The sequence below is a fragment of the Ixodes scapularis genome, unplaced genomic scaffold (assembly GCF_016920785.2).
Source record: "Ixodes scapularis isolate PalLabHiFi unplaced genomic scaffold, ASM1692078v2 PGA_scaffold0__279_contigs__length_252992795, whole genome shotgun sequence".
Lineage (NCBI taxonomy): Eukaryota > Metazoa > Arthropoda > Arachnida > Ixodida > Ixodidae > Ixodes > Ixodes scapularis.
Window position 1 is genome coordinate 159,244,688 of NW_024609835.1, and position 16,950 is coordinate 159,261,637.

Consider the following 16,950-nt stretch of genomic DNA (forward strand, 5'->3'; position numbering starts at 1 on the left):
TCGCCTCTTTCTCATTTTCCTCCTTACCCTCCTCACATATTGGGCCAACGTGACCACCTCACGTGACCGTAGCGTGGTTGGCGGTTGCGGGTAGCATGGAGCGTGGTGGTGTTTATTAGTCTGTAGACTTTCCACAAGTAAATGACCCCTTAAAGAAAAAAAAAAGACGACGACGAGACCTTGTGAGCCGGAGCACTGTCTGTGCACGAGCTCGTGTGAGACTGGAATGCCTGTGCGGCGATCGTGACCGACGAAACCACAGCCTGTGTGGCCACTCCAACCGCTTAAGTATTAAAACGTTACTTTTATCTTCTTTCTACTAATGCGAGTGCCCTTTTTCTACCTTCTAATCTGAACGAAGACCAGAAGTTAACATCTCAGAAGTGGGATATGGATCGATGACTGCCCGGAAGTACCACGAGCTTCACGCTGCTTGACTAAATCGAAGATAGACAAGGACAAGCTTCCACACACGACCAGCTCAGCCGAAGCCACCGATCAAGGCGAAATAGTCTCCGTGCGTAAACTCCTTAACGTAATCGTGGAAAAAGATCGTCTGCTGAAGTACTTACTGGAACGCCTGATTTCGTATACAGCAACGACATCATCAGCGGCGGTGGAATCGCAAGGCGTGACGACATTCCAAGTAATGCCCGACCTGAGTAAGAGCATTTCAATATTTGACGGCAGTGAGGACGCGGCTTCAGCTCGTGAATGGGTGGAGAACCTGCGGCGAACGGCGACGCTCCGTAAATGGCCGTCACCATTTCTGCTCGAGAGCGCCAAGTCCTACATCACGGGAGCCGCCAAGGATTGGCTACGCTCACGCAGCGCTGACATCACCTCGTGGGAAGAGTTCGAGGACCAATTTCGCCGAACCTTTGTCAGCCAGTCGCGTGCAGCGGAACGCTGGAGAAGGATGCAGGATCGCGTCCAGCAACGGAGCGAAAGTACAACGGCCTATTTACACTCTAAAGTTTGTTTGTCCAAGGAGGCGGGACTTGACATTTGCGATACGCGGGAGCAAGTTATCACGGGCCTGCGTTCAAGACAATTAAGTACAATGCTGTTGGGAAAAACCCACGACGACGATGACGACCTCCTGCACGATATCCAAGAATTTGAGAGGATCGAATGCGAAAGGCAAGAACGTTTTGGTGGTCCCCGTGACAAGAAGAGCATAACCGATGCGGCCAGTATCCAAGACACAGGTGCGAAATTCGCAAGAAAAACTGGCGATTCGAGGAACACCACTGACAAACGGCCGCCACTCTCGAATGGAAGAGGAGAACGGAAATGTTACAACTGCAACCAGTACGGCCAGTTGGCACGGGACTGCCCCCAGCTTAAGCGACCCTTGAAGTGCCTTCGCTGCAACGGAACTGACCATACCCAACGTCATTGCAGAGAGGTGGCACAACCAGAGCGTCACCCCCAGGCCAACGGACAAGTCGAGCGAGTAAACCGAACAATGCTGTGAACAAGACAACAGGGAAGACACCATTCGAACTTCTTCATGGATACAAGCCAAGCTTCTACGGAATTGGGCTACAGGAGCTAGCATTGGCTGATGAGGCCACATGGAAGGATCCTAGCGAGCTGCGAGTACGTGTAAGACAACGGTTGCTGGAGGAACAGGAAAGAAGCAAGCAGACGTATGATCGTCGGCACTACCCAGCAAAGCTGTACGATGTGGGAGAAGTTGTATTTGTGAGGAGAGCAACACAACATACCGGCAACCCAACGAAGACACAACCCAAGTACCGAGGACCCCTGGTTGTCACCCAGGTGCTGCCCGCAGATACCTATCGAGTGGCAGAGCTCGATCAAAGTTCTGGGAGCCGGTTCGCAACGACGGCACACGTCTCCCAGTTAAAAGGATGGTCAACGACGTCGGCAGCGTCCTACCTCGACGACGATGTTGCCTCCGAAGATTCGGGAGACGAGCAAGAGGGGCTCCCAGCAGTTAGAAGACTTTCAAGAAAACGTACGCTGCCTGCTAGACTGCGAAAGTGTTTAATGTGAAGTCGTACAGTAATTTTTCCTTTCGTGTGTGCTCATCTATTACTTTAATATTTGTGTGTGTCATCAAACTTAACGAGGACGTTAAGCCTCCAGGACGGCTGAGTGTAGACTTTCCACAAGTAAATGACCCCTTAAAGAAAAAAAAGACGACGACGAGACCTCGTGAGCCGGAGCACTGTGTGTGCACGAGCTCGTGTGAGACTGGAATGCCTGTGTGGCGATCGTGACCGATGAAACCACAGCCTGTGTGGCCACTCCAACCGCTTAAGTATTAAAACGTTACTTTTATCTTCTTTCTACTAATGCGAGTACCCTTTTTCTACCTTCTAATCTGAACGAAGACCAGAAGTTAACAAGTCATCACAGCTGGAAACGTTTACCTGCGCCGAGCCGACCGATTCTACGCCTGCTGTGCTTCGTTATGTACCCCCAACTATAAAGCAAATGCATTCTGTTTTCTACAGACCGTTACCATCCTTAAGACGATAGTATTCAACGTGGAACGTCAACGCTGTAACGATTGCCTGTTGACGTGATTCGGGTAACGTACCGTGCATCTGAATGTATTAGCGTGGAGTATTTTTTTTTTTATCTCCTGGCCACTAATTACTGCAGAAGCCAAAGCAAGAACAAATTATATACAACCGACAGTTTGGACCAATACGAACGGATTTTTATGGCGGTGATTTCCGCGCCCATCTGCAAATGATAGCTGTGCTTTCATCGCTTCTTTTTGTTGCCACCACTAAGCAGGTTGTCCACTGGGATGTTTTATTCCTGTCGTGACGAATTGAACCAATTTAATTTAACTCGGGGTTGGGAGATGTTTCATGGACTATATTCTTGCAAACAAAATGAAATACGTATGACACTATATATAAGCAGTCTTAACTGCACACAAGCAAACTAGTATATAGTTCACGCTGTGAATATATGTACAATCTCTGCAGTCTAAAGGCTCATTTACACTGCCCCATTTTCTTACGTTAAGTTACGATACGTATAAGTTACCGAAACATTCGTGTCTCGAATGTCGCGTGTCATGCTTTCCCCTCAAACTGGTAGCCTCGCTTAATATGGGGCACACAGCTCCCGATGACTTCAACGTAATATTTCTTAACGTAACCTAACGTAAGAAAATGAGGCAGTATGAATGAGATTTCACTCTTGCTGCATTCTCTTAACAGTGATGTCCATCGACACAAACATGCTTAAGACCCAGATATAATGTCACGTCAAATTTTATCTGCCTTGTTTTTGTAATTGTTTGCTCCTGGCTAATCATCCTTGTTCAAGCCCAAGTATGTGCCTTCACTGGTCTTGGAACTGTGTCAACTTTGTACGTCTTTGTCTACTCTTTTGCGGATGGAGGCTTTGTGTAGAAGTTCTGCTTATGCTGTGCAGCCTGTCAAGTTACTTCTGGGCGGTGCATCGCATAAGATGAAATCCGTGGCTTTCCATTGGGTTGTTGTCAAGCATGTTTTCATTGAGTGTGGTGAACATGTCATTTTCAATGAATGATCTGAGAACATTGATAAGTAGCTTTGGGAAGAAATTCTTTGTCCATGTGGACGGGTGTGCCAGGGTAGATCGCAGAGCTTTTTCACCTTCTCGACAAATCCTGACAACATCTCCAGTTAGGTAGAGCAACCTTCCTAAGGTTTTATGTCGGATAAGTGAGTAGATTTGACCTGTGGGAGCTGTGATCGTGAGTGCGTCAATGGAGTCTGCACAGTGCAACCTTTTTCGGTGGCGACGAGCCACAAACCGAGCAATGTAAGCAATAATCCTATTAGGATAATTCTGACACCAATCTTGGATCCGGCAAGTGATCGTGGTCGAGAGGAATGTCGTCATCTCTATCCATGCTGGTGCCTTCCGATTCCTCCACGAGGCTTCTTCGAGCGGTGGACCAGTTGATGATATCCAGGGAGTCTTGCTTCACTGAGCTGCTGACATGAAGTGGTAGGCAGTTTCCAGGTGTGACATCTCGCACTTCGTTTACCACAAGCAAGTTCTTGAAGGCTGCAGCAAACTATCTCGCAGTTGGATTATCATTGCATTCCCCATGTGATCTGATGGCCCCAAAAGAAAAGTTCAAGGTGGTCTTGGCTAACTTTTATGGTTGGGAGGTACTTCAGTAGTGACTTTTCCTCAACTAGTGACTTTTCCTCAACGCCATCACTTTTCGGGTGACAACGACCTGAAACGCTGCTGTAGAGGTTCGTGGTTTTTAAGTGCACGGAGCACACCACGCACCACTTCGATGGGGTCCAGCCACCGTCGCGATCAACGGCCCAAATCCATTGTTTGCGCAGTTCGGTGACCGTCGGAAATCTAAGAGAATCGTTAATCGATTCCTGTTACCGTAAAACTATGTGTGTGTAATACGCCAAGGGCTTACCGGTGAAAGGTAAGCCCCGCCGAGAAAAAGCAAATTTGATTGTGGCAGCCGACCACGCTACAAGCGCCCATCCCGTAGCCGGCGGAAATTAGCGTCCCGGCGACGCCTGGCCGCGCTTTCGTTTTCTGTTCCCGCTGCTCAGCGGTGTGTCGTCTGTTCGTGATCCGCCTCAACCGCTTGCTTGGTTCACGTCTAGTTTTCAATCTCATAAAACCTACCGAACGTAACGCGCGCAACCGCACAAAGGAATCCTTATAAAATCAACCATCCATTTCACACGTGACATGTCACGCGCACCAATTGCCCGAGAGATCTTTGGTCACGTTGGCCGCAACATCATTTAAACTTTTTATGACTAGGCTTCGCAAATATTGCAACGTGTCCCCTCCTAGTATTTATAACTTCCTTGGGGGTAGCTAAAGAATGCTATCGCGTTAAAAGGATGCTCGTGCGCACTGCACGGTTCTCAGCAGCAGGCACGGTGCGCCGTCAGGAAACGTGGCGATGCAAATTGGTCTAGAGTTCCTGTATTGGCGACGAGTTGCTTTGGTGGCGACATCTCGCGGGTGCCCTCCTGGGACGGAGCTGGTAGGATGCGAGCAGACGACGCGCTTTGTCAAAGCACAGAGTGGCCATGTTGTTGGCATTTATGCCGATTAAAACGGTTTATTTTTTTTTTGAGAGACGTGTATGACGTTTTTGTGAGTGATTTTTCTAATGAATAGTAGCGACTCGAAGTTACTTTTTATATTAAAAAAACTTCAATGTTTTAAAAACATGACTGGAGTTTCACATTACAGCTTGCGCGGCGTTTCTCAGGGCTATTCAGTTCCTTCCTGAGTCGTTTTCTTTTTTTCTTTTTTTTAGAATCTGTGAAGATTGCTGTAAAAAAAGGTTCTGCATTCGCCAGAGTAAATGACGTGCTGCCTTCTTAGCTGCGCACGCGCGCACAGTTGTGTTGCAAAGCGCTGCACTCTTGTTTTTGCTACATTGAGCTTGCCGATACCGACGCTTCTATCCAACTTGTGACTCGACAGTTGCTGACGGCCAAATCCTTGTCAGAAATTGACACTTAGATCCTCCCGCATCGAATACGTGGCGAAGTAGTTTGTCACATCGTGACTTCTGCTCAAAAGAAAAGCTGACATTTTCATAAATTCTTAAATGTTTGGACACGGCCCGGCAAATTCAGGTGATTGATTAATTTATTCTAATAAATTTTTACTAAGAATTGTTTGCAAATTTAATATACCTCACTGAGAAGCGCATCATACATTATGCGCGTTTGGGTCTGCAAAATTATAGTAATTGACTCCGTAAGTGTGACGTCATAGATACAAAATACCGTTGCTAGGGTCGTTGTAATGGACAAAAACATGTGGCTAGGTTTCGCTACGAAAACCTGACTGTTCAAAAATCAGGAGTAGGATTTAAACTTTTAAAAATTACAGATATAGAAACCTTGAATGTCATATATGTTTTGACAAAAGTGTGCCGGTAATCGCTTGTTTCTGAATTATTTACGACTGCAACTTCCGGTCCTCAAGATGCCTGCAGCAGACGGCGAATGCAAGAAGTATGATAATGTAGTGATTGCGCAGGCGAGCTGGTGGATGTTAACCATTTTGAAGAAGTATGCCGCCTGCCACACGCCGGCGGGCGAAGCCGGCGCCGTCGTTTGAATTGCGCGAATAAAGGCGATATTCTGATATAGAATTAGTTTGAAATATAATGAGTTTCAGACACTTATAAGAATTCATAGTGGGATGCGATGCTAACTATGGTTTATCAAAAGTCGATCGAAATGATCGTCTCATAAAATATCGCGTTGCGCCTGTGAGAAAAGCACTTCAGGTGATCGGTTGCGATCCTAAATTTTCTTTGCGGATTCGCTCTATGGGAGAGAGAGAGGTAGGCGTTTATTAAACAAAGATGTCAATCAGCGCCTAGTCCTGATTTGCTGCATTGCGAAATAAACGGAAGCGAAAATCATAAAAATAGTAGAGAGAAAGGTAAGCAGAAAAGAATAGTGGGAGAAAACACGCAATACAAAAGTATTAAAGGATTAATTAAAAAAAACTCACGAAATTGTTTTACTGGAAAATTCCATTGGCCATTGCTGTTCATCTACTACCCTACAGTTTTTTCTGCAAGCGAGTAGCTGTTAGAAATTTCAGCAGAGATTTCGTGGCTTTTATACCCTTCAGCAGCAGAAATCCATGGACCAGGCAGAGTGCAAATGTTTACGTCTTGTTCATTTTGTAGCCCCAGGTCTGTCTTCATAAGCTCCTTTTCAAGGCTGTACTCCTTGCATTCACACAACACATATTCGATGTTACGTTCGACTCCGCACGAAGCAGATTCAGACGGCTCAGCTCTACCGATTTTATGAAGATAGCTGTTGGTGTTGCCATATTCAGTTTCAAGCGATGTAGGACCATCTCGGCTGCCCTTTGTAGTCCTCGTGGTGCCCGAAATTAAAGTTTGGGATCGATACTGTAAAGATAGGAATAATGATATCGAGGATGTCTCCAAAAAGAAGATGCTATTTCTTTGCCAATATCTCTAATCAAGTTATTTGCATCTGACCTAGACAGCGGAATTGACACAGTAATAGCGCTGTCACGAGCGTTTCTGTCAGCGATAACATTTTCGGTTATACCAGAGTGACCAGTAATCCATTGTATAATAAACTGGTGCCCTTTGCATGAAGCTTGGCGAGCTGCTTCCAGAATATCCTGTGCAAGTTGCAAGTTCGGGCTAGATTTCTTCATCGTAGAAAAGGTGTGTAGTGCAGATTTAGAGCCCACAACGACAACCCAAAAACTAGGACTCTCGGCTCCCACGTGTGCAACGACTGCTCGAATTGCTACGAGTTCCGACGCTGTTGACGAGAAACGTGGCCCAGTTTTTGCTTGTGTGCATGCGTCAAGAGACGGAATGTAGGCTCCCAGGGTTGATGATGCTGACATTGTAGACCCGTCAGTGGAGACATGTCTAAATGGGGCATTATGTATTCCAGCACTGGGCGCGTTAAGTCCGTGCTCCAGAGCGCGAGAGTTTGGCGCTCCTTTCACTAAACGGACAGGAGTGCCACCGGAGACTGACACTCCCGTGCGCTCTCCGTGCACCGAGAATTTCTCGGAGCGCGAGTCACTTCTTCGCGCTCCGTGACGTCACGTAAACAAACAAGATGGCTGCGCTGCTCTTGCGACCGTCCAGACCGTCGAGGCGAAAGGCGTAGCCGGACCGCTGCCCCTTTTCAGTTGATTAGTGTTTAATCCAGCAGCTAAAAACGATTTGATTTGAAAGCCGAGACAGCAATTAGCGTTCCGAAAAAGGTTTGTTCGTGCATCTCGCCTGAAAAAAGAAATGCATCTATCGAACGGTTGCGTGCCGATAGCACAGCGACAGAAAAGTTGTCGGAATGAGGAGACATTCGGACCGCTTTTGTCCGGTTTATAATGCTTAGCCAAGCGAATAAAGATACTTCTATTTGAAAGCCGAAACAGCAGTGAGCGTTGAGGAAAAGGTATGTTCGTGCGTCTTGCCAGAAAACGGATTGATCTATCGAACGCGCGTGCCGATAGCTCGGCGACGGAAAAGTTGTGATGAAAAGGCAGTCAGACCGCTGCCCTGCTTAAAATGCTTAGCCCAGCCGCAGCGAATAAAAATAGTTATATTGGAAAGCCGAAACACCATTTAGCGTTGCGGGAAAGGTTTGTTCATGCATACGGCCTAAACGAATTGACGTGCTTTCGAACGACGGTGTGCCGGTATCGGCGTAGCTTCCGTCTCGCTGCAAGACGGAACCGAAAGAACCAAGGAATCTCTGACTAATTTGAGGGTTCCCTACCTCGACGAGTGGCTTCAAGAATGCTGCCTTTAATTTAAATCGGAACAGCATGCATGGTCAATAAATAGATTGGCCGAGGTAACCTTCCACATATCTGCACGAAGCGAGTCTTTGAACCTTTCTGGGATAATAAAGCGTTCGTAGAAACTTCATGACGTCGCCGTTTCTTTTGCTTTGGACTCTGCCGTTCCAAACAAGCCTAATCATTCGGCTCCTGCCACCCGTATCAACGGTCGGAAGGAGCTCGTGTGCCCCGTCGACAGTTTCTGGCCCTGTTCCAAAACTTACTCGATTTAACTCTTGGGTAAAACGTGTTATTGAAAACCTACCCGCGTCCAGCGTTTCTCTATTTCTGTTGTCACGTGACATAATCCGCCAGGGTAACTCGGATAAATTCGAGAAGGTTTGGAACGCAGCCTCGGTGTGTCGCGCTCCTGTACGCTATGCGTCGTTTAGTTGCTGCGCTCAGAGTATGAAACTCGGAGCGCCGGAGAAGGAGTAAAAAAACGCCGACTTAACGCGCCCACTATCTGTGTAATCACGGGAGCGGGCATTGTTTTCTTCGAAGCGATTCCCGGAATACTCGTTCTAATTTCTAAGTAAGGGTACCTCCATGGTGGATAGCTTGGAATTACCGCAGCTTCAAAAGAAGTAGGGATGTAATCCTTTAAGAGTGTGATAATTTGTGTAAAGCCAGATGATGGTCTCTCTGTTACAATATTTGTGAACTGATGCTTATATGTACGAGACTTGTGACGAAGATGAACACTTAACGTTTTCTTTCGTTCTTAAAACGGCCGGTGAAATCGCTTGTGCTTCCGCAAGAGATCCCAAATTAGAAGTGCCTCTTCGCAGCCCTAAACATGTGCGAAGAGCTTGTGCTTGAATACTCTCGAGTTCTTTCAGGAGTGTACGTGAGATGCTATGCACAACAGGCAGGCTGTAGCGCAGAAGTCCGAGAAATAAGGCATTATAAAAGGCGAGGAGTGCGGAGACATAGCATCCCCATTTGGTACCACTAATCATCCTGATTATATGGTTGAAAGAGGAGAGCTTCTTTTTAAGGCGTTTTACATGGGAGCTCCAGGCAGTTTTGGGCAGTAAGTAGTTACTAATAACGCGTTACCGGTAACTAGTTACATTTTTCGGTAACTTTTACCTCTAACGCGTTATTACTGGTAACTTGTAACTGTAACACTGTTACTTTTTAACTTGGTAACTGTAACTGTGTAGGCCGTTACAGTTACTTTTTTACTAAATAAATTGGACCCCGCTGCCGTGGACATGGTGAAATCGCCATCTTGAAGTATTTTTCTCAATACTCCTCGCTGATAAAAGAAACATTTAAAAAAACGTGACCACACATTAAACTAACAGAAAATTGCCTGGTTTAGCCCACGACTGAGAATGGACGACGGACGAGTCAGTACGAAACTGGGAGATAAAGGAAGCCGGCACCCGCGGTGGTAGGGGCGGCAAGAAATCTGTCTGTTTCACCGACTTTGGCTCACTCTTCTCTTATATGGACCATCTGCGGGTGTTTATGGTCCTGCGACATGTCTCCGAGTATTCCGTCTGAAATGTGACCCCCCCCCCCCCCTTCCTCCCCCCCCCCCCCCCCCCCCCCCCCCCCCCCACCTCTCCCTTCCCCTTTGTCGGATATCTGTCCGTGCTGTCGTTTGTACACCCAGCCGCTCGCCGTTTCGTCTTCCCTATTAGTTTTCAAGGAAGCCGTCCCCATATTCTGCAGAAAGTCGGCGCTTGTTTAACTTATTCACTCTGTTCGGAGCCACTCGAATAAACACGAAGGCAGGTTCAAGTGTTATTGGCTTTTTCGTTGATAGACTCAAGAATCATTCCAATGGAGGGACACTTTGTTGTGGTACCTATGCAGTGCACAAGCTGAAGCGATTCCAGAGAAAACACCTGTCATAAGTGAAAGAAACAGCCCTATTTGATGCGTCTTCCATAGTTGGCTTTTCGGACACAGACGCCACGGTAGTCATTGCACTCTCGTGGAGCACCAGAAGGCCTCACTTTGTCTCCTTTCCCACTATATTCTTGCGAAGATGTTTGACCTGCTATGTTTAGGCCTGCTTCCGAGTAATTATGCGACCATCTGTGTCCTTATTTGCTTCGGAGCGAAAAATAAACGAAAACGTTCACTGACGAGGGCCGATGACAATTTTGAAAAGAAGTTGACTAGTATATAGGTTATCAAAACTATTGCAAATAAATTATGCACATCGAAATGCTGAAACAGTGAATAGCGAAAAAAAAAAGCACCCTTCGGGTTAAAATTTTTCTACTTTTTCAGTTTACCTTACTTCTCACTATAGTGTAACAAATAAAATATTGTTTTGGATTATGATTTTTGTGTCCATTGTTTTGTACTGTAACGGGAAATGAACGGCGTTAATGTTTTTGCAGTAACTGTAACTGTAACAAGTTACTTTTTGAAGCCGGTAACTGTAACTGTAACACAGTTACTTTTTACTGGTAACGTGCCCATGACTGGCTCCAGGTCAGCTGCCTATCAAGAGTGACACCCAGGAAAGTATGTTCCGTGACATAGCGAATTTCCCTTCCGTCTATTTGGATTCGGAAACGGAACAAATGGTCCCGGAACAAATGGTTCCGGAATAAATGGCCCCAAACCAAATGGTCCCCGGACTAATAACCCCAAGTACAAACTAGGAAAAAATGGCCCCAGGTAAATATCGCCAATGTGGCTTCTGCTTTCTCGGATAAATCCGGTAAAATCCAATAACACTCGCCGGTAAACATTTTACGGTTTCCAAATTATAAGAAAAGCTCCGTATTTCGAGGCTGCCGGTTGCGCGAACTCGACCGGTTTTTTCTCTTTTTCTGGAAAGCTCAGATATCTTTTGCGCTATGCAAACCTAATGCACATATAAAGGCATGCAGCTCTGCTCTTTATGTGTGCTACCACTACGCATCATGACGAGATGAAAGTAATTCGAGTTTCATGGCTTCAACAGGGGAGGCACTCACTTGATCGAATAACATTATAGCAAACGCCTATGTTTCACAAAATGCACTTTAGCGAATAGTCGGTCGCCGTGAAGCGGCATTTACAGGTAGGCCAAGTGGGCTCACATTTTTGCAATGAGCCGTCGCAGACTTCGTAAGCGCAGCGCGGGGGCGGGGGGGGGGGGGGGGGGGGGGGGGTGAAAACGCGCACCCGTTATTCGCTAAACCGTCAATTCGCTCAAATGTCGCCGTTCGCTAAAAAGTCATTCGCTCATGTGATATGGACCCTTCTTGAAGCCGCTGCTGACTGCATTCGCTTTTGAGGCGTACTAAAAAAAGATCGTGGTCAAAAGTGTGGTGAACTTTTCTCCGGGTTGGTCAAAAGTGCGGTGGGCTGTTCTCCGCATCCGCCAGTTTTGCGGTGAGCTTTTCTTCGCCGCCCTTCAACAGTAATGGCTACACTCTAAGAAAAAGTGAGCACCCTCCTAGTCATCATGAGCTTTGACGGCTGTAACTACCCCACAGGCTCACTTAACTACCCACTGGGCTCGAACCATTGGGCGTTACCACCCTGTTGGCAAGTGACAAGCATGGGGTAGTCACGTTTTATAAACTCTTAAATTGAACATTCAAGTGCATGCAGTCGTTCAATAGTAAAAGTCACTTCAAAAATCTCAAAAAGTACTTGAAACTTGTTTTCTTTGTGCGTTGGTTACCATTTATTCAAATTTGAACCGGTCGAAACAGGTGTGTGGCTTGGTTCACCTAAACTGGCAGAAAACAAACATGCCAAAGAGTGCAGGCAACCTCGGTAGGCACCTACTAAAACCCGAGGCAGATAAAAAGTGTCGCGGTTGTCCTTTTTGGTTCCGTCGCGGGTTTTACCATGTACTGCTAGTAAACAGCTGGCAGCTGGCGTCGTGCTCGAGGAATTTAACCAAATCTCTAGAAAAGCACAGGAAGCTACGCACAGGCGTGAGTTGACTGGAATGTTCGCCGGACGAAATACTCTTGTCGTCTTTTATTGTGCGGTTCAGTAAAGAGCGTGCTCTCATTAAAGGTGTGATCGGTGAGTTCTGCGTGCAGATCAGTTGCGAATGGCCTCCTCGGTTCCGCCGAACTTGCACGCCTGTCATACCCATTTTTTTTTTTTTTTGGCTTTCAAGTGCAATGAAGTATGAAGCATTGAACACCACGACTGAGGCCGGACAGGACGAACGTACACAGATATCTGGGATCATGCCCGTGTATTTCAGCATTTCTCTGTCTTGGGATATATGATTCGCCTTCACTGGCTCATTTGGCATATTTCATCGAGCATACTCGATAAAAAATGCTTCAAACAAGTGTGTGTCATCCAAGGTGGAGTACTTTGAAGGGGACTAGGATTTCAGGCCTTTCGGCACGCGTTCCTTTTACCTATATAAAAGATTCCAAGTAAATTTCCAAAAATAAGGCGTTGGCAAACGTACACGTGCTACTTTCGGTTTAGATTTTTTTTTTTTTTTTTTTTTAGTAAAAGTATTGCTGGAGACGCCAGCAGGTGCAGCGCAGAGAACTATGTTCTCTGCGTTCTTTGATGCTTGAGGCCGGTTCAGACACTTGCGTTTGAATGCGTTTGACAGCGTTACATCGAGAACCGAAAGCGACTCACCGGCACATCTGTGCTTCGTATGAAGCGTAAAATCCAATTCAAGGAATCGTATTGGCACGCGATATAAGCAGCAGGGATGTCCTGGTTTCTCGCAAGCCGCAACGCAGTCAAACACAACTGTCTGAACCAGGCTTCAGATCATTTTTTTCATTCATTCATTCATTCATTTATTTTTTTCGTGCTCATGAACGGCGAGTAGCCTATGTAATGATGCACAGAGTCAAAAGAAACACACATAAGAAATCAACAGCACATGCAACAGCTAATATCTATTATGGGGGAACAGGAAATAGGTAACAGTTAAATATCAGCCAGAGAACACCTAAACGCTTGAACACTTGAGTTGAAAATGTCGATGTCGATGCTGGTTGTACTGAACCTGCTATAAAAATGTTGGATGCGGTTCATGGGACTGGAGAGGTTGATTTTTTGAACTGAGAAAGTGGGATTAACCCTCAAAAGCACTCGCGGTACATATATGCTAATAGCTGTTGTAAGGGTCGAACAGTCAATGCAACCATGAACGCATTTATACAAAAAAACTAGATCGCGCTCAAGTCTTCTCGAGCTTAGTGTGGTACAATCACATCGTCGTAAAAGCCTGTTATACTCATAATAAACACTGCGGCCAATATAGCGATCATATACAATACGGAAGAAACGTCTCTGCACGTTTTCGATTTTTGCTTGGTTTGCATTACCAATACAATTCCAAACAACAGAACTAAACTCAAGCTTGCTACGTATTAATGAAAAATACAAAATGAATATGCAAGCTGACGAAGGGAATTCACGTGTTATTCTCGAAATAACACCTAGCGTCCGATAGGCAGCATTTGTGATGTTGGAAACATGTTCATTGAATGACAAAGATGAATCAATATATACTCCTAGATCTCTTGTGCATTCAACCCTACGCAGAGGTAGGTTCTCAAGATAATAACAAAAACTTACAATTTCCAGTTTCTTAGAAAAGGATATAACTACAGTTTTTTTTAGGATTTAGTGTTAACAAATTGCGGCAACACCAATGATGCACAGCATTAACATCCTCCAGTATCATTTCACAGTCATAGATGGATGAGACCTGCCTAAACTATTTGATGTCGTCAGCATATTGCAAAATATGTGAATGGCGGACAAAAGAACCAAGATCATTTATAAAGACATTGAATAAAATTGGTCCCAGTATGGACCCCTGTGGCACACCCGAAAATGACACACAAGGTTTAGAATGATGTCCCATTATACGAACGAAGTTTTTTCTTTCCATCAGATAGTTCAAAAGAAATTTGCAAAGCTGGTTATTGACTCCATATGTCCCCAATTTATGGACAAGAATTGAATGATTAACCAAGTCAAACGCTTTCGATAGATCAAAGTATACGGCGTCTACCTGCCCACGCTGATTGGTAATCGGCGAAACGAAGTTTAAAAATGATACTAGATTGGTCTCTACAGACCTGCCAGAGAAGAAACCGTGTTGTGAAATGCTAATTTTACGTTTAAAAAATTGTGACAAATGTTCAAACAAAACGATTTCATAAACTTTCGAAAATGCACAAAGCAAGGATACCGGCCTGTAATTCTTTACGTCATCGGTCTTGCCACCTTTGTGAACAGGCACAATGACAGAATTTTTCCAAAGCTCAGGAAAAGTAAAACTTGACAGAGACAAGTTGAAAATATGAGTTAATATCGGCGTAAAAATGGAGGAACAACCTTTAACAATAAAGCTTGGGATGCCATCAAATGCCATTGATATCTTGGGTTTTAGTCTTTTTATCGCAATCTCGATTTCAGCGCTTTGAAAAGACGTCATCGAGAGGTTATCATTAAAATTGCTACTATCATCTGGCGTGCATGGCGTAGCTTGGTTTGAGGAGTAGACAGATTCGAAATAATCAGCGAATGCGTTTGACACACATGCAGGTTCATTCAGCACTTTACCAGATGCGTCACATAGGCTTATCGCAGGAGAGGACGTGGTCATGCGATCATTGACATACCGCCAGAAATAGTTGGGGTCGCGGTTTAAGCTGCGTTCAACTGACTCTCGATAAGATTCTTTGTCCCTCTTGATTAACACTTTAGCTAACGCTCGTGATTTGGAAAACTTATTATACCAAAACTGTGTTTGTTTAACCTTATATTTCCTATGGTAGTGCGGTTTTTTTCTAAGCTCGGACCTAAGCTCGTGCGAAAACCAATGAGGATAGCGGGATGAGTGACGACACTTTTTTGGAACAAACATTTCGATGGCGTTCGTAATACAGTTAGTAAGTAACTCAACAGCGCAATTTACATCGGTTGTTTCATATACTGGTGCCCAATCAACGCTATCTAAAAATCTGAAAAGGCCAAGATAATTACCCCTATTAAAAGCGAATGATTCATAGCTTGTATGCTTTGATGTCCTGAAGGAAGCGTTGAAGGAAGCGGAGAAGGGAACATGCCACTCATCGGGGGGAACAAGGGGCTTAGAGACCGGTACGAGGGTATGAACATGAAAGTTCACTAAAGCGAGGTCCAGTACGTTTCCCGCCGGGTTCTGAAAACTATTTAACTGATTCAATCCTAGATAGTTCACAGAATAGAGTAGAGTATTCGCCTTAGATGTTACACAACCAGAAGATGAGAAAGGGTGCTCTAAATTCCAGTTTATATCAGGGACATTAAAATCTCCTAGAATAAGAATACGGTATTTGTCGACGTCTAATTGATCACAAAGCAGGTTCATTTGTTCCGAAAATCCGGTGACATCAAGGCTCGGCGGGAAGTAAAACGTGCCAATGAGCAAGTTGGAGCCGGCAAAAGTTATTTCCACCCAGACAGATTCACCGCTAAATTCAAGGTCAAATCTCCGTACCGCCTGCAAATGTTTTTTAACAGCAATGAGTACACCACCCCCGAAGTTCGCCGACATGCCTTCATAATTCCGATCCCTACGAAATACAGTATATGCTGGAGGAAAGTAATCAGATGATGAAAAAGAGCAGTTCAACCATGTTTCGCTTAATGAAATTATGTCGTAATCACTCACTGCAACATTTGTAAAACATGTATTGGCCTTAGCACGTAGTCCACGAACGTTTTGATAGAATACAGAACACTTCATAAAGCAAAAACACTTTTTTTTTTTTTTTTTGTTAGGACGGCACTGCAGCTGGAGTGTCTTCATCAACCCGTAATGGCCCAAAAAATTGTCTGAAGAACGAACCCATGGGCCAAACGTCATCAGTATTGATCTTTTCAAAATCCTCCTCATTTACAGAGATGTGAAACGACGAGTAGCTGTCATGTTTGGCTTTCAATTGAGTACACTTAAATGACTTATCCTCTAAGATGGGAGCAAGCACTGCCTCAACATCACTACACACGGTAGTTGGGTGAAGGCGTGAAACAAAGAGTGCTTTACGCCTTTGCGGCCTTGGAACGGAAGCCAGCTTACTGTTTGTACACGATCCCGAAGAAGGCTTGACCCTCCGCTTTCGTTGAACAAGTGTGAATCCATCAGCATCTGTTGCTGCAGTATCCTCGGTCGTTTGGCGCGATGGTCGATTGATGGTTGAAGCGGTCGGGTAGGACTGCACAGGTTCGTTGCCACGCGTATGTCCGTTCTGGCTTCCTGGTTTATCGCGAGCGCCCTGTAAAGCAGCGATGCTAGTCGAATCTTTGCGGGCGGCATCAGCAAAACTTGCGGCGCCACGGGTTTGTTGGGAAACCAGTGGTGGTGTGACGTCTTGGGTGGTCAAGCGACGCAGCAGTTCCGTGTTCCTTGCGAGATGGATCTGCAAGGACGCGTTATCCGCCCTGACAGACGTAACTTCTTTCACAAGAGCGTCAATCTTTCCACGCAAATCCGCGACTAACCTGCTGACACAGCCGCACGCGCCACAGCTTTCAACCGTCGGAACAGTTTGAATTCCAATGTCGCTCAGAGTGGGCGAATCGGTGGCAGAATCTTCAGCACGCATGGCGACATCTTGAGCGCCGTTGCGCCTCGTACAATTTTGA

General features: G+C 45.6%; 1 protein-coding gene across 1 annotated transcript; it reads left to right on the plus strand.

Annotated features, from left to right (window-relative positions):
- The first annotated feature begins 649 nt into the window (after positions 1 to 649).
- Positions 650 to 1,480, plus strand: LOC120840244. The gene has a single exon (XM_040210654.1). It carries the CDS (start codon positions 650 to 652, stop codon positions 1,478 to 1,480), a length of 831 nt encoding a protein of 276 aa, XP_040066588.1.
- Positions 1,481 to 16,950: the final 15,470 nt, after the last annotated feature.

Bases quoted from the DNA above. Each gene is read 5' to 3' on its own strand.
- LOC120840244 (XM_040210654.1), top strand. From the start codon at position 650: ATGCCCGACCTGAGTAAGAGCATTTCAATATTTGACGGCAGTGAGGAC.